Source organism: Capricornis sumatraensis, chromosome 17, assembly GCF_032405125.1.
Source record: "Capricornis sumatraensis isolate serow.1 chromosome 17, serow.2, whole genome shotgun sequence".
NCBI classification, from domain to species: Eukaryota; Metazoa; Chordata; class Mammalia; order Artiodactyla; family Bovidae; genus Capricornis; species Capricornis sumatraensis.
In genome coordinates, this window is record NC_091085.1 from 76,116,436 (window position 1) to 76,137,023 (window position 20,588).

At 56.6% G+C, this 20,588-nt stretch overlaps 1 protein-coding gene across 4 annotated transcripts; it reads right to left on the minus strand.

Annotated features, from left to right (window-relative positions):
* Positions 1 to 2,006: 2,006 nt before the first annotated feature.
* Positions 2,007 to 18,894, minus strand: GAL3ST1 (galactose-3-O-sulfotransferase 1). Of its 4 annotated transcripts, none has more exons than XM_068990323.1 (3): positions 18,771 to 18,894; positions 3,901 to 4,040; positions 2,007 to 3,147 (listed from the first exon to the last, which is right to left on the minus strand). In XM_068990323.1, exons 2-3 carry the CDS (start codon positions 4,029 to 4,031, stop codon positions 2,007 to 2,009), a joined length of 1,272 nt encoding a protein of 423 aa, XP_068846424.1. In that variant the 5' UTR covers positions 4,032 to 4,040; positions 18,771 to 18,894. The 4 variants fall into 4 exon arrangements, with proteins under 4 accessions (XP_068846424.1, XP_068846422.1, XP_068846425.1 ...); XM_068990321.1 differs by having other exon boundaries at positions 2,007 to 3,150; XM_068990324.1 differs by lacking the exon at positions 18,771 to 18,894 and adding an exon at positions 8,146 to 8,153.
* Positions 18,895 to 20,588: the final 1,694 nt, after the last annotated feature.

Sequence of the window (20,588 nt, forward strand, 5' to 3'; positions counted from 1 at the left end):
TGAGTTAATAACTATACTGATTTCAAAACAAACCAGGCAGATGATAAATGCTAATACTTTATGTTATTAGCATCTACTAACGGCCAGATTTGTTCTTCCTGGATCCCCTAAAGGGCCTAAAAATGCCAATATTCATAATAATAAATAATGAAATAATATATCAGATTATTATTGGCATTTCTAGGCCCTTAGGTTTCCAGGGAAATAGAATTACGGGGTTCCACGAGCCAGAAAGTTATAATATTGCACTAAGTCACATCTCTCTCTGATTAATAAAAGGAGGGAAAATTCTCTAATAAGTGTGGAGTCAGTTACAGCATTTCCTGCAAATACACCTAGCTATTGTCAGTTTTATTTATTTTCGCTTATATCTCTCCTAATGAATAAAATAAAGACTCCGAGAGTGTGCTAATCTCTTGCTACAAGGAACACTGTGAGGGTGCAGGCAGTAGCCCCAGGTGGTTGGTGGGGTCAAACCAGTCCCATGCTGACCAGAAGTCCTGGCTGCCCAGGATTGAGGTGTTTCCTGCAGTGTGGGAACTTTCAGGGCTAAAACCAGGTTGACCCCAGGAAACTGTAACAGTTGGTCACCCTCATTCCTTCCTACCCTGCTTGGACCAGAAGCTCACTCCAGGAGCAAGACTGATTCAAGCCCAGGGAGGTTGAGTGATTGATCGGGCTGACTTATCTGGCTTCGAATTCTGACCCTGGCACTATGTAGCTGTGTGACCTTGGGTAGGTCACTTAACCTCTCTGAACTTTGGTCTCTAAAGCTAGGATGCTGTAAATATTTGGATAAGATATATAAGCACTTGGTTTGGAGCCTGGCACAAACAGGTCTCCAAGAGTCTCCTGGCTGCCATTTCTGCCTTCCACATCTGGCAGCTGTCTCCTGGTTAGACATGTAAGGAAAGGCCTTTGTCCCCTTGGGGTGGCTGAGGGAGGCAGGTGGTTGGAGCTGACAGATCCCCACCCTGATTGCTCATACTTGACGTGCATGGCTGCTCTCTGGACGTGAGCTCCAGCAGGGCCTGGGCCATCTTGCTGACTGCTGTCTGCTCAGGACCAGCTCAAGGCTGGGGTGCACAACCGACAGCTAATAAATACCATTTTTTTTTGGATAATTAAACTGAACCCTAGGATGGGAGGGGGAAATCCAGGACTAAGGGAGTTCTGGAGCCCAAGCAGAGGATGAGGCAGCCTGGAGAGGTCAGTGGGGGAGAGGGAGCCGGCAGGGACAGGGTGACAGACACTGGCTGTGGAAAGGGTTTGGGGTCCTGGGGAGATGGTTTAGTACAGGGTCTGATTCATCCTGCAACGTAAATCTCCAGCAATTCCCTTCTGTTCTCAGAATGTGAGTCTCATCGCGTATATGGGATGGCGACTGCGTCTATCTCAAAGGGTTACTGTGAGGACTGATGAGACTGCGCGAGGAACCCTTAGCCTCCACCCAGGGCCTGCTAAGTGCTCCCCACCTCCCTGTCACTCCCATGCACACACCCCCACACCCCCACACGATCTTCTAGGTCTTGGGACCTCCCGGGAGTCCTTCAACCACAAAGGGCTTCAGCATGTGACAGACACACACCAAACCCCGCCCCACCCCTGGGCTCTGAACCCCTGGGCTCTGTCCACAGGTGCCCACTGTGCTGCCTTGGGCTCCCCCAATCCCCACCAGTCACACCCCCTACACGCAAACACACCAGGGCCGCGCCAGTCAGCACCACTGAGGCTGATTAACAAAAACACATCAAATTCTTTTACTTCTGAAGTCTCCCCTTTAAGGGGAGCCAGAAAATAGAACATTCTTTTGGGGGGAAGGGTAGGGGGATTTAATTTAAAATAACAACAACTCTAATTAGTCAAATACTGATCTCAATTAGGCCCTGTGTGCGGTGGGCCCAGTCCTTGGCTGGTCGCACCCCTGCGAACAGCCCCACCTCACCCCAGGGACTGGGGTGGCACCAGGAGGGGCCGCAGGGGGGTGGCCGGCGGGGGGCCCGGCGTCACCACCGCAGGAAGTCCCGGATGAACTTCCAGAGCTTGGTGATCCACAGGTTGACGCCCAGGTCCATCAGATACTGGATCTCCGGCGTGAGCATGCGCCGGCACAGCTGCGCATGCCGCTGCCCGATGCTCTTCTTGAGGTTGTAGCCCAGGATGGACTTGGCGCCCAGCGGCTGCCAGGGCTGCATGGCCGAGTCCTGGATGGCCGCCGCGTCCACCGCGCGGCCGCCGTCGATGCAGATACGGCGCATGCGCTCGTTGGCGCGCCGCAGGGCGGCCACCTCGCGGGCCATGCGCTCGCGCCCGAAGGCCTCCACCTTGCGCCAGAAGCTGGCGTTGAAGTGGCGGTAGAGGCGCGCGTCCAGTACGTTCCAGGCCGTGGCGCGCCGGTACAGCTCGCCCGAGAGGCGCGGCACGGCCGAGGCGCGGCGGGCGTTGAGCTTGAAGTACAGCACGTCCTCCAGCTCCCAGCACAGCAGGTCCTTGAGCAGCACGAGCGACTCGTCGAAGTACTCCTGCAGCAGCACCAGGTGGAAGCGGCGCTCCACCTCCAGGATGTGCTCCTGCACCTGCGGGCTGCCGGGGTCCAGGTCGCTGTCGTAGCCCAGGTCGAAGAAGAGCAGGTTGCGGAGGTAGTGGGCGTTGTAGCCGCGGGGGTCGTAGTAGCGGTCGGGGTCCTGCAGGAACTCGGCCAGCTTGTCGCGGCCCGAGAGCTTCCACGTGAAGGGCACCACGGAGCCGAAGTAGTGGAAGGAGGACTCGAAGAGGCGGGCGGGGTCGCGGAGCACGGTGATGAAGGTGGCGTTGGGCGCCACCAGGCCGCGCACCTCGTCGTAGTGGAAGCGCATGTGGTTGCAGATGATGTTGAAGCAGGCCCCGGGCCGGTAGTCCTGCACCAGGCTGCGCGCGAAGAAGGCGGGGTAGTCGAAGTCGTTGCGGCCGTTGGGGAAGGCGAACTTGAGCCCGTGCTTCTGGCCGAAGCGGAACAGGATGTTGAGGAGCGTGCTGCTGGCCGTCTTGTGCGTCTTCATGAACACGATGTCCCGCCGCGGCTGGCAGCCTCCCGCCGAGCCGTTGGCCGGGGTGGGAGCCTCTGGCTCACTCGGGGCTGGAGAGCAGGGTGCCGCGCCCTCGGAGGTCCTGCTGGGGATGGAGGGGTGGCAGAGCCTCAGGATTCGGCCTGCCGGCCCCTCCACCCCGGATCTACAGAGCAGGTGGCTGGGGGTGGGGGCAGTGCCCCGGGGACTCGCCATGGTCGGGGAGCCCGGGGACCAGATGGGCCTGTGTTCCAGGCTGCAAGGCTCAGGTCAGTGGTTTCGCCTATCTGGCCTTACTTTCCTTTTCTGTGAAATGGGGACAGTAACCCTCTTTGTGGTGTTGCTGTGAGGATGTGAGGACAAGAACAAGTCTCATTCGTGGCCACTGTGATGTACATTTATCATGAATTCCTATTAGGCTGGACCACATGAAACCCTGCATGCAAAAATGGGGATTTCCTCTAGTTTGACTGAATACCTCCAACTAAGGGCACAGGCTTGGGTAGGTGATCAGCCCAGTGGGGAGGCAGGATGACCTCATGGTTACGAGCCAGGCTTGGAGGCAGGCAGACTGCAGTTTGAATCCAGGCCTGTGCCAGCCGAGTGCTCTTGGACTGGGCATCCCCACCTCCCGGCCCCACTGGAGCCCACCGTGCACATGGTGACACCCACTTCACAGATGAGGACACCGAGGCTCAGGGTTCCACGGTGAGTTCCCCTGCCTTCAGTGGGACTTCTGCCCCACATAGCATGATGCAGGGCACAGGGTGGCCACCCAGGGGGAAGACCCGGTCATCAGAGTGGGAGCCAACCCTCCGCTACCCCCAGCCCGCGGCCGCCCAGCAGGGCCACTCACGTGGAAGCCAGCCCAGTGTACAGCGGGGGGACGGCATAGGAGTACAGCAGTAGCAGGAAGCTGGTGAAGAGTGCCCCCAGCACCAGCCCCTTGGCCATGGACTCCCAGCGCTTCTTCTGCGGCAGCGGCATCTCAGACACCTGCGGGGGGTGCGTGGGGGGTGCAGAACAGGCCACGTGTTAGGAGGCCGGCCCCAGGGAGCCCTCACCACCATCCCCGGCCTGGCTGGCTTGAGAGGCAGCTTTTAACATCGGGACCTGCCTTCGCCAGCTCTGTGCAGCCCCCCCACCTCAGCAGTCCAGATAAGGACAGCATCTGGGCTGCGGATGGACACGGTGGACAAAGCCAACACCAGGAAAGGCTGGGGCGAGTGGCAGGGGAAGGCTCCGCTGCCTGGGTCAGTTTGCATTTGTGAGCTGAGTGGTGGGTGTATGGGTGTTATCAGTTTTTTCTTTTTGTAGACCTTTCTGGGCTTCATAATGAAATCGTCTAAATAAAACAAGGAAAAGAAGACCCTTTTCTAGTGCTCTGTACCCCCAGGCCTGGGCCCGGGGTGTCTACAGAGAGGGCCCTGGGGCCTGAGGCTCTCATCGTTCTGAAGCCTCAGCCAGCCTGCCTGGCCCCCCTGCCACCCTTCCCAGCCGTCCAGTGAGCGGCTGAGCTCCTTGTGTCTCCGCCCTGGCTCCCGTTCCCATGGGGTCTGTAGGGGACCAGGTGGAGAAACTGAGGCTCAGGGTGAGGAAGGAGAGGACTCAGATCATACAGGCCTCTGCCCACATCTCTGCCTCTTCTCCAGCTGCTGGCAGGCTAGGTCAACCAGGTTAAATCTGAATGGCAGGTGAACAACAAATTTTTTCAGTTATCTGTGTGTCCCAAATAATGCCTAGCATATACTTATACTAAAAATTATTCAGTATTTCTCTGAATATCAGATTTAACTAGATGTCCGGTGGCCGGATGAGTGCTCCAGCTCTCAGCAGGGAACCGCTGGACTGTGTCTACAGGGGGCACCTGTGCGCCTTGAGACCAGTCTGTGACCTCAGGCTGAGCAGCAGGCAGCCCAGGAGCTGGAGCAGTCCATTCACCCTGAAATTCTCCCTCGGTCACAGCCTTTTCAGCAGCAGCCTGGTCTTACTTTTCAGTCCCTGGTGGCTCAAGACAGTAAAGCGTCTGCCTGAAATGCAGGAGACCCGGGTTCCATCCCTGGTTGGAAAGATCTCCTGGAGAAGGAAACGGCAACCCACTCCAGTACCCTTGCCTGGAAAATCCCATGGACGAAGGAGCCTGGTAGGCTACAGTCCACGGGGTCGCAAAGAGTCGGACACGACTGAGCGACTTCACTTCACTTTTCACTTTCCTGGTTTTTCGTTTGGGGGCTAGGTTTTAGGTCTGACCGTGGCGACCCCGTCAGCAGGGGGCTGAGGCCTGAGCTGAAATGGGGGCTGTTCAGGCCGAGCTGTGGGGGTCCAGGACAGAGCTGGGACTCAGGGGATCTTTGCATGGCCCCTTAGCTGTAAAGCCAAGGTCTCAAACTTTCCATTCCGTGCTGCGCTGGGCCCCGGGCGCTGGAGGCCGTGAGAGGTCATCCATGCCGCCCGCAATCACACACACGGCACGTCACCACTGACCCTGGGGCCAGAGGCCGGCCAGGCAGCCTGGAGGAGAACCCCTGGGAGAGTGACCGGAGGCACCCACAAACCTTTCCCAGAGAAGGGGCATTCCAGGCCTACCTGACCAGTCCCTGAGTCCCCCGCTGATCATCCTAGAAAGTGCTCTCACAAGAAAGGACACGAAGAAGCAATTTGCAGAGGAACAAACTCACCGGAGGGAGCCTGGCTTCCCTGGTGACAGGACATATCTCTGTCCACTCTTAGGCGGGCAAGGTGGACAGGGTCGGGAGGGAAGGAAAGTGTTTCCAGAGGGTTTTCCTTTCGAAGGAAGACTGTAGAAACCCTCCCAGTTCTAACTCTTCTTCAGAAAGACTTGGGGAAAGTCACCCAAGTAAGGGCATCCACAGCAGTTTGGTCAGAAAAAAAAGAAACCACGTCAGGGTCCATCAGCAGGCAATTCACTGCCCAAACCAAGGCCCATTCCCAGACGGAGGCATCTGCACCCGCTTTAACAGAAAAGAACAGGTAGAGCTGAAGGGACTGGCTCAAAAACACGCCGTGACCTACTAACATGGAAAAGGAAAGTTCTGGGACAGCATGCCACCAAATCCATATAGGTGATGGTAAATACACGCAGACCCAGAAAGAAGCCCCTGGAGGGGCGTGTTCTAGGTTGTAATAGTGCTATCTGCATGGCTAGGGGAGGGGTATATGAGCAAATACTCTTCTATATTTTGCATTTCTGTTAGGGTTGGATTTCTTTATTAAAGAGAATATATTACTTCTTAATCAGAAAAAGGCAATAACATGTATTTACTATATTTAAAGGATAGATAAAGCTTGCAAGGTGGGGAAAGTCAGCTTGCGATGGTCTGGTCACAGAGAGGCCTCAGGAGAGGGAGGTGCTGACCCGGAAGCCCCAGGCCCAGGTTTCAGTCACAGGAACCCTTTGGCGCCTCAGTTTCTCATCTGTAAAATGGGGAGGCTGGCAGCGCTAGCTCTGTCCCTGCCCTACCCCGCAAAGATGAAGCAGGCAGAGTGACTGGCGCATGGTTACCGCTCAAAGAGAGTGGGAACCTGCTCAAAGTCCTGTTCTTGTCATCCTCGGGATGGGTCCCGCTTGCCAACCAAGCGCAAATCTGCCCCCCACCTCAAGCGCCCCCACCGGCCTCCTGTTCCTTGGGGTCCCACAGGGCAGTCCTGGGCTGGGCCAGAACCTCAGACTCGAGCCCAAGCCCTGAGTGGGGCCCTGGGCCTCGGTTTCTGACTTTAAAATGTGGAGGGGTTCGGATTGCTGCCCTCTGACTCACTCCCCCCAGGGCCCACCCCTGTCTCAGGAGCCCACTCACCAGGGCACCTTCCAGAACTCAGGGAGGCTGCTGCTGAGGCTCTGGGTGAGGTCAGGCAGCAGGGGGCAGACCAGCCTCCCAGGACCACCAATCAGGCTCTGCCTGGCCCCGCCCAGGCCCGCCCCCTGACCCCCATCAGGGCTTTCCCTCATTCATTCCTTCATTTCCCACTCTGGCTTCCTCAAAACCAGCCGGCCCTGCCCTGCCAGGTGCTGGGCCCTGGGCCCTTGCCACCCCCTGGTGTCACTTCTGAGCCCCTCTAGGAGCCAGACCCTGGGACGGGGGCTTCTCCAGAGCATCTTACTGACTCCACCCAGCTATCCTCAGAAGCAGACCCCACTGTCACCCCTATTTTGCATACTGGGAAACTGAGGCTCTGGGTCGCAAAGCACAGGGCAGAACTGGGATTCGAGCTGTTGGCTCGCAATGTGTGTCTTCCCGGATGTCCCTGGCAGTTGCTGCCCAGCGTGCCGCAGGCCCAACCCCAGCCCCAGAGGAAAGGGTGTGTACAGCGGGACCTCACAGAAGGCGGAGGCTTGCAGGCAGCTGACAGTCCCAGGTCTGAGGCCATGAGGTGGTGGTGGTGGCTTAGTCGCTCAGTCGTGTCCAGGTCTTTGCGACCCATGGAATGTAGCTTGCCAGGCTCCTCTGTCTGTGGCACTTTCCAGGCAGGAATACTGGAACGGGTTGCCATTTCCTCCTCCAGGGCATTTCACCCCCCAGGGATCGAACCCGTGTCTCCTGGCAGGCAGATTCTTTACCACTGAACCATCAGGGACACCCAAGGCCTTGGGGTACCGAGGACAATCGCAGCACAGCCCAAGCCTCCCAGCCTCCACCTTGGAAACTGGTGCCTCCAGAAGGCTGAGGCTCAGAGAGGGCAGAGCCCCCATCAAGATCGCACAACACAGCAGCAGCAAAGACAGGGCTAGAGCCTGAGTCTCCCTTCTCCACTATGGCGGGACAGTCCCAGGCACTCAGGGGGGCCATCCCCTCCCCACCCCACCCCTCTATTCTTGTCCTCCTGGGTTACCCCAGCCAGATCGCCCTCCACGTGTGCCGACGGCTGGCTCCCGGCCAGACCCAGCAGTCCTCCTGTTCCGCTGGGCCAGCAGACTCCAGGGAAAGAAGAGGAAACGGGGCTCATCCTCCGCAGCGTCCACACAGGGACCCCAAGCCCAGGATGGTGAGCCTTCCAGCCTAGGGCGTCACCACCAGGCAGGCCTTGGTCCCAGGGCATCTGCTCCCCCAGGGGCTGTGCGCAGGGCAGAGGAAGATACACTCACCTGGGGCCAGGTCTGGCTGCCCCTTCCCTCTCCCTGCCTGAGCCACGTCAGCCTGAGCCAGGCTGCCTCTGCGGTCACTGGGAAACGGAACGCTCCAATGACACCCAGGAGTGTGCTGGCTGGCTCCCTCTTGTTCAGCCGTGAATATTCATGAGTTCCCTCCCTGGGGAGAGCAGGTGGTGTCCTATACACTGCGGGTGCTGCCCTAGCCCTCTGCCCCCTGGGTGGTCCCCCCCCACCCTCTCGACCTCAGCAGCCGGGCAGCTCCTCCATCCAAGGGCTCAGCAAGGTCCCCGGCGTCCTTGACCCAAGGACACAGGCAGCCGCAGAGCCCTGCAGAGAGCCTGGGACTGGCTTAAAGGCCACGGGAGGGACACAAGGGCAGGTGAGCGGGGAAGCTAATTGCTTCTCCAATCACATCTCATGTTAAGTCTCAAAGCTGCCCTCTGAGTCAGGTACAACCGTTAGCCACTCCCCAGGTCAAGATACCCAGGCTCAGAGAGGTGAATTCACCTGTCCAAGGTCACACAATTAACCATGAGCAGACAGAACCAGAGTCAAAACACGGACTTACCAAACTCTAGGGCTTAAAGATGCCCAAGGCGCGACCTGAGACCAAGGTTGGCCTAAAAGCTGGGAGAGCCCAGAGTGCCAGGACCTCAACCTGGACGGTCCCCTGGAGGCAAAGTACCTGAGCAGGACTAGGAGGACGAGTCTGATGAGACTTCACCTCTCTGAGCTCCAGGTTCTTCATCAAAAAGGTACAGAAATGCTGCCTCTCCTGCCTCCACCCTGGGTGAGGTGGTGCCACAGGACACCCCTGGATCAGCCTCCAGGGATCTGGGCTGATCAGAGATGCGGATCCTTCCCAAAGTCTCTGTAGGAACAGGTGGGTCTAGGAGCCCTCAGGCTCAGCCCAGGCACTGGAATCTCTCATCCTTGCTCAGTGTTGCTCATGGACAGAGGATGCCCAGAAAAGCCTCCCCACATATCCCACCAAATCCTTCAACACTGATGCCCAGAGCCCCCACCATGGCCCATGCATGGGGCTCTAGGGACCCAAGTATTGCCATCAATTGATAATAATCACTACTGTGACCGTCAGTGATGCCACAGCGAGCACTTTCATAAACCGAGCAGCTGCCAGTGCCTCCGAAGGAGCAGCAGGCGTCTGACCCTGTGTGCTCAGTGTTCTTTCCCCCAGAGCCCCACCCAGCATCCACGGAACACAGGGGAAGCCCAGAGTCGTCCTCTCCCTGGGGGCTGAGCCCAGTCCAGGGCTGGCATCAAACAGCAGACACGGAGGTTTATGAGCATGGACTCTGGACCGGAGTCTCGTCCTGTGCTCGGGACTCGCCATGCATCATGCACCCTCGTAACCTTTGCAGGGAGCCCTCTTTATCCCCCACTGTACAGTAGACGAGAAAGCTGAGGCGCAAGGAGAGGAAGTGACAAGCCCAGAGCTGGAAGGTAGCGGGGGGAGGTAAGATCCTGGTCCAGGTTGGGGTGGAGCGCAAGCTTGTGAGCAAGAAGTGAAAGTGTGAGAGGAGTGGGAATCTAGGAAGAAGAGACATGTAAATATTTTATTTACACACATATGTGCCAGTAACAGAGTTTCGGAAAAATTAAAGCACTGCAAGTCTGGGAACTTCCCTGGTGGTCCAGCGGCAAAGAGGTTACACTCCCGGTGCAGAGGTCCCAGTTCAGCCCCTGGTCAGGGAACTAGATCCCTCATGCTGTCACCAAAGACCCCACATGCCACAGGTAAGACCTGGTGCAGCCAAGTAAACTTGTTTTTTAACCTGAAATTTTCATTTTTCTAAATATTGTTCTTGTCATAGTGGATTGAGGCCAACCATCAGGGAAAATCTTTGCTTCTGCTCTTAATATTTCTACTTGGAATTTGATCACTTCATTTTCTCTTTGACAACAACACTGCTGTAGTAGCCAATGTATACAGTGCGTTGTATAATTTGATTCAACTAATTTTCATACTGTTCTTTATTGGCCGGCCTTTAGCTGGCGTTCGACGTCCACAAGCACTTACCATACAAAAACTTCATTTTAGAATGGCGAATGATCACCCAATAAGAGTTTTGTTAGGAAAATTATTTGAAGAATGATAGAAGATGCCTAAGGAACCTTCTGATCCAGTGACGCTCAAAGGAACAGACTATAAAATAAATTGGGAAAGACAGAGGGAAATTTCAGTGTAGTATAACCTAGACTTCCACTTTTTTATTATATATTCATTTATATCCAGAAAAACAAAGACCAAATTCTAAAGATCCAAATGCATGCTAATACTCTAACCCTCTTGTCAACACCAGTTCATTTTGCATGCAATTTTGGTTCCAGAAATGTACATTTTCCTCTCCCATAAAATTAGTCTGGAGGCTGGACATGAAAACAAGTTACTAGTAGCCAGTTTTTCAGTTATGATAAGTGACCCATAACTTAAAACTCACCACAGTAGAGACATAGCAGCTTCCTGTATGCCAGCAGTTTTGTTAAGGCTTCGTCAAATGTGAATGGTACGCGTGCACGTGTTTAGTCACGCAGTCGTGTCCGACTCTTTGCGACCCTTCAGACTGTAGCCTTCCAGGCTCTTCTGTCCATGGGACTTTTCAGGCAAGAATACTGGAGTGGGTTGCCATTTCCTTCTCCAGTGGATCTTCCCGACCCAACGATCAAACCCACATCTTTTGTTTCTGCTGCATTGCAGGCGGATTCTTCACCCACTGAGCCATGGTATAGGATATCGAAAAACCAGTGAGCGCTGATTCGAAGCAAATTCCTCTTTTAATTACAACACGATGACAGGTCAAGAGAGTTTAACATCTGAGACAAGGGGAACTCAATAAAACAATAGCATCTTGATGTAGTAATTAAGAAATATGACTCCATGGCTTCACAGATATCTCAAGCACTTTGGATCTTTTTATTGCTTTTATCAAAATCTACAATACAGAACACTACTCTGAGTGGTGGTATATTTGATAAGCAGCTAGCATATTAAAAAGCAGGTATACTAGATATGCTAGATAAGCAGATATGCTAGATAGCATATTAAAAAGCAGAGACATTACTTTGCCAACAAAGGTCCCTCTAGTCAAGGCCATGGTTTTTCCAGTGGTTATGTATGGACGTGAGAGTTGGACTGTGAAGAAAGCTGAGGACCGAAGAATTGATGTTTTGAACTGTGGTGTTGGAGAAGACCCTTGAGAGTCCCTTGGACTGCAAAGAGATCCAACCAGTCCATCCTAAAGGAGATCAGTCCTGGGTGTTCATTGGAAGGACTGATGCTGAAGCTGAAACTCCAAAATTTTGGCCACCTCATGCAAAGGGTTGACTCATCGGAAAAGACCCTGATGCCGGGAGGGATTGGGGGCAGGAGGAGAAGGGGATGACAGAGGATGAGATGGCTGGATGGCATCACGGACTCGATGGACATGAGTGTGGGTGAACTCCGGGAGTTGGTGATGGACAGGGAGGCCTGGTGTGCTGCAATTCATGGGGTCGCAAAGAGTCAGACACGACTGAGCGACTGAACTGAATTGGTAAGCAGTTTGGGGACGTATGAAGAAAAGACATGAATAAAAGCATTTTCTAAAGTGAGATGTTTGGGATGAGAAGATGTGAGCTATTATATGTAGAATGGAGGAACATCAAGGCCCTGCTGTAGAGCACAGGGAACTGTATCCCCTGCTCTGTAATAAACCATGATGGAAAAGATATATATATAAAATGGAAAAAGAATATATATGTGTGTGTGTGTGTGTAACTGAATCACCTTGCTGTGCACCAGGAACTAACACAACGTTGTAAATCAACTATACTTCAATACAATAAATTTAAAAAAGAAGAGCTGCATGGAGCCAAGCCTTCCCGAGTGCAGTGTTGCTCGCAGGAGCTGTGCCTGCAGCCTTGCCAGAGGGGTCTCTTCCCCAAGTGTCAGTGACACCGGCTCTGGTTGGTTCCGCCCCCACGGGGAAGCTTTCTTTTCTGTATGGTTTTGTTTGTTTCCTTTCGGCCGTGCTGGGTCTTTGTGGCTGCATGGGCCTTTCTCTCGCTGCAGCGAGCCGGGGCTGCTCTCTAGCTGTGGTTCACAGGCTTCTCCTGGAGGTGGAGCACAGGCTCCGGGGCATGCGGGCTTCAGCAGCTGCAGCCCGTGGGCTCAGTAGCTGCAGTTCCCAGACTCCAGAGCACAAGCTCAACAGCTGTGGCCCACGAGCTTAGCTGCTGCGTGGCATGTGGGATCCTTCCGGGCCAGGGATCGAACCCATGTCTCCTGCATTGGCAGGTGGATTCTCTGCCACTGGGCCAGCAGTACAGATGTTCTGCAGGTACTGACTGGGCACCTGTACAACGCCTGGCACTGGGGTGCAGGCCGCCCAGTGCACGGAGCCCAGGCTTTCAGGGCTGGGGGTGAGAGAGGAGCAGGCAGACAGCTGCGGGTGCTCTGATGGAGACACACAGGCAGAGCTTCCTGGTGCAGAGAACACACCGGATCCAGCCTGGAGGGGCGGGAGCCGGGGTGGCCAGGGAGAACTGGCGTAGGGGACTCTGTTGGCAGAAGCTGCGGCGCGCTTTACTATTTCCAAAGGCAGTTAACTCCCCTTCTCATTGGGTAAGCGACTAAACTGCCTTAGCTCAGTGTTCTCATGTGACTAAATTCTGGCCAATGGAATAGGAGCAAAATGACAGCTGGTGAGGTTAAGTGGGCCAGTCTCTCTGATCTCCTTTCCCACCTGCTAGGTGAGTGGGTCTGGAGATGGGCAAGGCCAGGAGGTGGGAGGAACCCGGATCTCTGCGTTTCTGATCATCAAACATCTGATTAAATTCAGGAAAATGACAACAAAACTGCCGTTGTGTTAATAAGCCTTTTAAAAGTTGGGGCTTGGGACTCCCGTGGCAGACCAGTGGTTAAGACTCTGCGCTCCCAACACTGGGGACCCAGGTTTGATTCCTGGTCAGGGAACTAGATCCCACAGGCTGCAACTAAGACTTCACACGCAGCAACCAAAGACCCCCGCATGCCACAAGAAGATCAGAAATCCTGCAAGCAGTCGGTGCAGCCGAAACACAAGGAAAACCAACTTGAGGCTTATCTGTTTCAGCGGCTAGCATTAACTAATGCAGAATAAGCCGGGCAGAGAGAAAGGCCTGTGCAAGGGCCCAGGGCAGTTGAGAAGCTAGCAGGCGGCCAGCCTGGCTGGGAGTGTCCAGCACATGTGCCTGTCAGAGGCTGGGTGCGTGAGCAGGAAGACTAGCCGCACAGCCAGAACGGGGGCAGGCAGGACACGCGGGGCCTCGGGAAGCATGCTAAGGGGTTTGGCTGGGGTCCTGTGGGCAAGAGGAGCCCTGGGAGGGTCTTCAGCAGAGGAGCGAGGAGACGGGGCTCCCGTCAGGCTGCCGGATGAAGAATGAGCTGTAGGGGTGGGAAGGAGTGGGAGAAGCAGGCACACCCAGATGGTGGTGGTCAGGGCTGTGCAGGTGTGAAGGGACCTGGACCAGGAAGAAGTCGGGATGGACTGGACACCCCCCGTAGATCATGGCATGGACAGCATTCGGTGGGTGATGGGGTGTGGAGGAGGTGGGGGAAAGAATTCCTGCTGGGGGTGACTGGCTGGCTGGGGGCAGAGCTAGTCCCTGAGAAGGGGAGGCTAAGAGAGGGAGGGGTTTGGTACTGGGGTTAGGGGGACAAGGTCAGTTTCAGTTTAGGATACACTGAGTCTGGGGGATGTACAGGGTGCCTGTAGAATGTGCAAAGAGCAGGAGGAACCTCTGCTTCGAGTGCAAGAGAGAGATCTCGGGCGAGAGAGTGTGGGGGCCATGGGCACAGAGGTGGGCACTGAGGCCGGAAGAGGAGATGGGGTCACCGGGGAAAACGTGAGGAAGGAGAGGACCTCTGCACTGATGGGATCGGGGAGGGCAAGAGCCCCCTGTCCCCAGGGAGATAAAGGGCCTCCAAAGCCATTGTCTACAGAAAATTCTGTAGAACCACTGATCCCTGACCCCATTCCTTCACCGATGGGCGTCACCGTTTGTTCAGCGGGTACATATAGGAACAGGGATCTGGCAGAGGGAGGGTGTCCTAGAGCTAGCTGTTGCCTGCGGTTGGAAGGGAATCTCATAGGGACATGGGAGGAGATTTTAGGAGGAGAGCAGAAAGACTCTCCCTACAGTGCTTGTACATACAGTGTATGTGTGCCAAGTCACTCCAGTCATGTCCAACGCTGTGACCCCATGGACTGTAGCCCGTCAGGCGGCTCTGTCCATGGGATTCTCCAGGCAAGGACACTGGCATGGGTTGCCATGTCCTCCTCCAGGGGATCTTCCCGAGCCAGGGATCGAACCCCGGTCTCTTACGTCTCCTGCACAGGCAGGCGGGTTCTTTACCAGCAGCGCCACCAGGGAAGCCCCACTCAGGGTGTGTGTTTGGCAGCAAATACCATAGTTGTGCCCAGCACTCCTGCCTATGGGAATTTGCTCAGAGAGGGCAAACGAGAGCTGAGGTGGAGCACGAAGACGGCCACTGCAGTGGCGTTAAGTGCAGGAGCGAAGCAGAGGCAGCCTCAGTGTCCAACAGGAGGGGGCAGTTGGAAATACCGTGTGGTGGGGACTTCCAGCGGTTGAGAATCTGCCTTACAATACGGGGGATGCAGGTTGGATCCCTGGCCGGGGAACGAAGCCCAGGAGCAGGCAAACTGAGTGCACAGGCTCTGAGCCCCCGCGCCCTACACCCTGTGTGCCACGAGTCGAGAGGAGCCCACGCACTGTGGCCACAGCTAAGGCTCGCCACCACCTAAGTGAAGGACTGTTTTACAGAATATACTATGTGGCATGCATCCAGTGATCCCATATGTATTCATGAAAATGACGTCTGTAACATATGGCGATGGCACCCCACTCCAGTACTCTTGCCTGGAGAATCCCATGGACGGAGGAGCCTAGTGGGCTGCAGTCCATGGGGTCGCGAAGAGTCGGACACGACTGAGCGACTTTACTTCCACTTTTCACTTTCATGCATTGGAGAAGGAAATGGCAGCCCACTCCAGTGTTCTTGCCTGGAGAATCCCAGGGACAGGGGAGCCTCATGGGCTGCCATCTATGGCGTCGCACAGAGTCGGACACGACTGAAGCGACTTAGCGGCAGCAGCAGCAACATATAATGAAGTGGGAAAAAAAATACATATCTACACACATATAAGCTTCCCTGGTGGCTCAGAGGTTAAAGTGTCTGCCTGGAATGTGGGAGACCCGGGTTCGATCCCTGGGTCGGGAAGATCCCCTGGAGAAGGAAATGGTAACCCACTCTAGTAATCTTGCCTGAAGAATCCCATGGAGGGAGGAGCCTGGTCCATGGGGTCGCAAAGAGTCGGACACGACTGAGTGACTGAACTTTCACACACACATAATATTCACACACAGATAATTTTGTTTTTTACAAAGAGCCTGTATTACTCTGGAAGAACATGAAAAATAACGATATTTCCATTTTGAAAAACTGCCATCTGGCTGGAGGAGGAGGGAACCGTGGCTAGCCCTAACCATGCCCCACGTCGCTGTGTGACCTGTGTAGGCAAGCCACCCTCTCTGAACCTCAGTGTCCAAAAGCAGGGGAGAAGCAGCAAGGGTCTGGGACAGAGAAGCTGAAAAGTGTGAGCCACACAGTTGAAAGGGCAGATGGAAAGGTTGGCTCTCCATCCAGGAGCGCTGGGGGACTGACTTGCGAGAATCTAGAAGCTTCCTCTCTGAGACCCTCTGCAGTGGGGTGCTGGAGGAGAGAAGGGGAGGGTCGCGGAGAGACATTTCAGCTTGCAGAACCACCTCCGAAAGTGTCAAGGAGCCCTGACGGCTTGCTCCTACCGCCCCCACCTGGCTGGGGGGATGGCTGCAGCTAGGTCGGGGGTCTGGCAGCTGACTAAGAAGAGGTCAGTGTACTTTGATGACTCAGAAGATTTTCTGATCTTGCAGATCAGTCACCTGTTTCTATGACGCCTAATGGCAAACACACCTGCAACCGCAACAGATAACCTTTGGTGTCACCTGCTAGCTTTGTGATGGCGGGCTCCGCCCACAGGTCTTCTTACATTGCTTTATCCAGACAAGATCACCAGCCCTCCTGATGAAAGATTTGAGTCGCCCCAAAACAGCCCTAACTGAAGAGTTAGGTTAACAACATGGGTTAACCCAGCGGTCAGTCCCTTCGGTATCAGCTTCAGAACTCCTGAGAACCCCGGAGGTGAGTGTGTGGGCATTGGCAGTACCATCCTCTGTACCTTCTAGCGTGACTGAAACGTTTCTTTAAAAAGGTATGTCATGCACTTATTTGCATAATAATATGTAAAATATAAAGGCTTTCCAAAAGGAGCTGAGCAGTTGCTAGGTACAATGCCCTGGATCTGCCCGCCCGCCTTGCTAATCCTGGAGAGGTTTGGCTAGAAATCTGGCTCCAGCACTCCCCAGCTGGGCCACCTTGGGCAGGTGACCTCCCCTCTCTGAACCTAGGTTTTCTACCAAATGGGGATACCACGACCTTCTGTGAGGATCGAACGGGATGGGGCATGTGGAGCCCTTTGCACACACCTCGGATGATTATCCTGACCCTTCTAGACCCACCAGGCAGGAGAGGCAGCACCCGCCAGTGCAGTCTCCTGAGACCACCTCCCCACTCCAGCACCCACATACCTCCCATGCTCCAGAGCCAAGGTCCCCATGTCCCAGATTTCACATCTGAGAAAACCAAGGCACAGAGAGGGAATGACTTGCCTGGAGTCCCATGGCAAGTCTGGGCATTACTGGGATCAATATGACTGGGGGTGCCCAAGCCACACCTCATCGCTGCCCTGGGGCTAGCGGGCAGGAGAGAGATTTCTTCTGGACCCCTACTTCCTCTGAACCATCACTCCTCGCCAGGTGATTCCCCGACCCCAGCCCGCTGACCCCCGTGGGCACTCTGCTCCCTCGTGCCCTCCCCTGTCTGGAGTGGGGTATGGCTCCTAAATGGGGATGGTCCATATTCCTTGCTCAGTCCGAGGAGCGCAAAAAACCCTTCACAAACCTGCTGCCGTGCCTGGAATCCCAACATCTGTGTATCCTTCTCCCAGGTTAATCACTGCCACTTTCACCGGGGTGACACGATCAAGTCCCTTAGAGCCCAGAGGGAGGGACACACTCCTCCCTTTGCTGGATTGGACCCCCACCCATCAGACCAGCGATGCACCAGAGGCCGGCATGCTTCTTTGTCCGCAGGGCACTTCCTTCAGGCAGGGCTCTGCCTGAGTGAGAAGCAGGGAGGAAGCGGCCCAAGGGGGCAGCTGGGAACAGGGCTCTGTTGTTTCTGCTCCCAGGGCAGAAGCCTGCCCACCCCCCGAGTGTCAGGCAGAGCTGGGAGCTAGGGGGACACGCGGGGCAGGGTCCTGAGCTGGGGGCTGGGGGCAGCCATGGCAACTCGAAGAGGCTAGGACCCCACAAAAGGAGCAGAGAAGAGAGAGATCTTGAGCAAGTCTGGGGTCCTGAAACGGGGGCTCGGGCACGTCTCTGAATTTGGAGTCCGTTTAGCCACATCTGGTGTGACCCTGGGAAAGTCCCCAAATCTCTCTGAAGTTCACTGTCCTCGCTGGGATCACAGGGTTAGTAATTATGGCTCCTCCGAGGGGTAAGGTACGGTGCAGCCGCGCAGCGACTGCTTCGGCGCAGGCCTGCCCACGGCCTTGCCCTCTCTGGGCCTTAGGTCAGTCACCCTCTTCGTGAAGGGAGAGGTTGGATCCGCCCATCTGGACCGTCCTCCTGGGGATTTCCATGGTGCCTGTCACCTGGGCAACCCAGGTGATCAGGTGTCAGGCCTGCCGCCCTCTCGCCTTCCCTCCCGCTGCTCCGGGTTACTGCAGCCAGCTGTGTGCCCATCACCTCTCCTGCTCTGTGCAGGTGGGAGGGGGGTCCCCGCTGGGAAGGGACCACAGCCTTTCTCTGTGCTGCTGCCAAAGCACTGGCTTGGTACCAAGGTGGGCAGACCAAGCTGGACCCCTTTCTGAGCACTGGTCCAGGAAACACGGGAGTTGCTGGCTTAGCTAGGGGACCCTTCTCGGACCCCAGAGATTGCCCCGCTCCCTCAAGTCTTTCCTGGGTGGCCTTGCCCGCCAAGTGGCAGAGGACAAGGCCTTCCACAGGCAGGGGGGATCCAGCCTTTATCCTGACGCCCAGCCCCTGCTCTGACCGCCCCTCTTCTGGGGAGGGCTGGTGGGAAGAGGGAACATCCCCGCCTCTCCTCCCTCTGGCACCCTGTCCAAGATTAATGATTAATGAACACCCAGCTCCGGCCCAGCTCCCGCCCCACCCGCCCCAAGTCAGGAACTGGGTAAACCCTGGAAACAGGAGCCGGGGGAAGAAACAAGGAGGGCCGGGTGAACACCAACCTGCTCCCCATCAGGCTCCAGTCTTCCCACCCTCTGTCAGCCGGGATGGGCGCACGGACCCTGGAGCGGTAGAGTACCTCTCGGGTCCAGAGTCTGGCGCACGCAGCCCCAGTTCCGGGGCGTGGAGCAGCGCGGCCGGGACCCCAGGGGGTAGAGTGAGGCAGGGCACAAGCTGGTGGTGGGTGCCGGGCCCCCAGGACATACCTTGTCCCGGTCCTTCTCGGGCTTGGCGTGCAGGTTCGGCCACGGGCCGCGCCGCCCGGGCGCTCACTAAGGCGGCGGGGCGTACCCGCCGGGTCCCCCCGTTCGGCCGGGCCTGGACCATGCTCCCGCCCCCGCCGCCGCCGCCGCCCCGCACCCGCTCCGGCCAGGTGCGGCCGCCAGCCTGGCCCTGCCCCCGCGGCCCCCCCACCCCGGCGCCGCGGCCAATGGGTGCCCCGGGCCTCAGCCCCCTCCCCGGCCCTCCGCGCCCGCCCCGGGCGCACAGAAGCCGCATTCAGCGCGCCGGGGCGCAGCGTCGCGCCCCCGCCGCGGGCCCAACAAGGCGCGTTTGTCTCAGATGCGCCAACGGGGCCATTGTCCCGCCGCCGGACCCCGAGGCTCGGCCGATCTCCCGGCCACGGAGGGGATTCGAGGGTGCCTGGGGAACGGGGTGGCGTGGTGATGGTGATGGCAGTCCAGCTCTGGGGAGGAGGCGGCTACTCTAGTTGCTTAACTTATCTTCAATGGAAGGTACGGCCTCTGGCTCCGGAGCCAGTGCAAACTGGGGACACTTTTTTTTTGCATCTGAAATGAGAGGAGTAGGGGCTGACCCCACTTCCCCAAGGTCCCCAGCAGGGCACAGTGCATCAGGATGAGGGCACCCCATTCAGGATCTGACTTTTCCCAGTCCTAGGCTTTCCTCCTTCGCCCCAGAGGATCAAGCCCAAGGAAGCGGACTCATGACTGCCTGGAGCTGGGAATGCTCAGCTCCAGCTGTGGGCAGTGCAAAACCAGCCGGTCACCCAGTGGGGCATAAGCCACGTCAGAGCCCCACTGCCCCCGCCATTACTGGGTGACTCTGGAATGGGGAAAATTCCACATCAGCATGACTGCCAGGAACTTTTCCGTATCTGATGGGCTTGCTGGCTCTCCAGCCTCCACGGCGCTGGGGTGCACACGCACCCAAGCACGCTCAAGGTATTCCCTCGGGCTGCAGACTTTGGTTCCAGAGGCCCTGACCATAGAAGACCACCACCCCCTCCCCCGCTACTATGAAGCATCTCAGTGGAATGGCTCTCTTTGGACACCCACAGCGAGGCCCAGGAGCCCAGGCTTCTCCTCAGCCTCAGCCTGAGAGCCTGCCCAAGCTCCTGCCTCCCCCTGCACGTGCTGGGTCTCAAGACACTGCCCTGAAGACTTCTGTAGAGCCCAGACGCTTCTACAGAGTGAAGGGCGTAAGGCCAAGGCCCTCAGGCACCTAGATTTGGGCAAGGAGAAGCCCAGTTCCAAACCCCCAGGTCCCCACCCTGGCCCTGCTCCTGACAGCACGTGGCCTACAGCAGGCAGAGCAGGGCTGGGGCAGGCGGTGGCTCAGAATCTCCCTGCCTGACCGGGGAGGGTTTGAGTGACCAGCCCATGGCCCTGGCTCTGCCACGGGGCACCAGCAGTCCAGATGGGGCACTGCCAGTCCAGTGGAAACTGGAAGGATGGCCCGGCCCAGGTTATAAGCCAGGCTGCTGGCAGAGCCACGCCGGGGTCCCCGGCAGCTCTGCCCACAAGCCCGCCAGGTAAAGCCGTGGCCCCTCCACTCAGGCCCCACAGACGCATAGACACTGGCTCTCGCCTCCAGGGGGAGACTGCAGCAGGGAGTGACAGTCATGCTGGGGGTTTGCCGAGCGCTTTGCCTACCAGACACGCCTGGTACTAGTGACTCTCTAAAGCGTCACTGAGCCCACCACACACACCCGGGACAAAGGCGCCAGAACTTCCACTCTTGGCTTACATGTGAGGAAGCGTTTCACAGAGGAAAGGTCTCCAGGC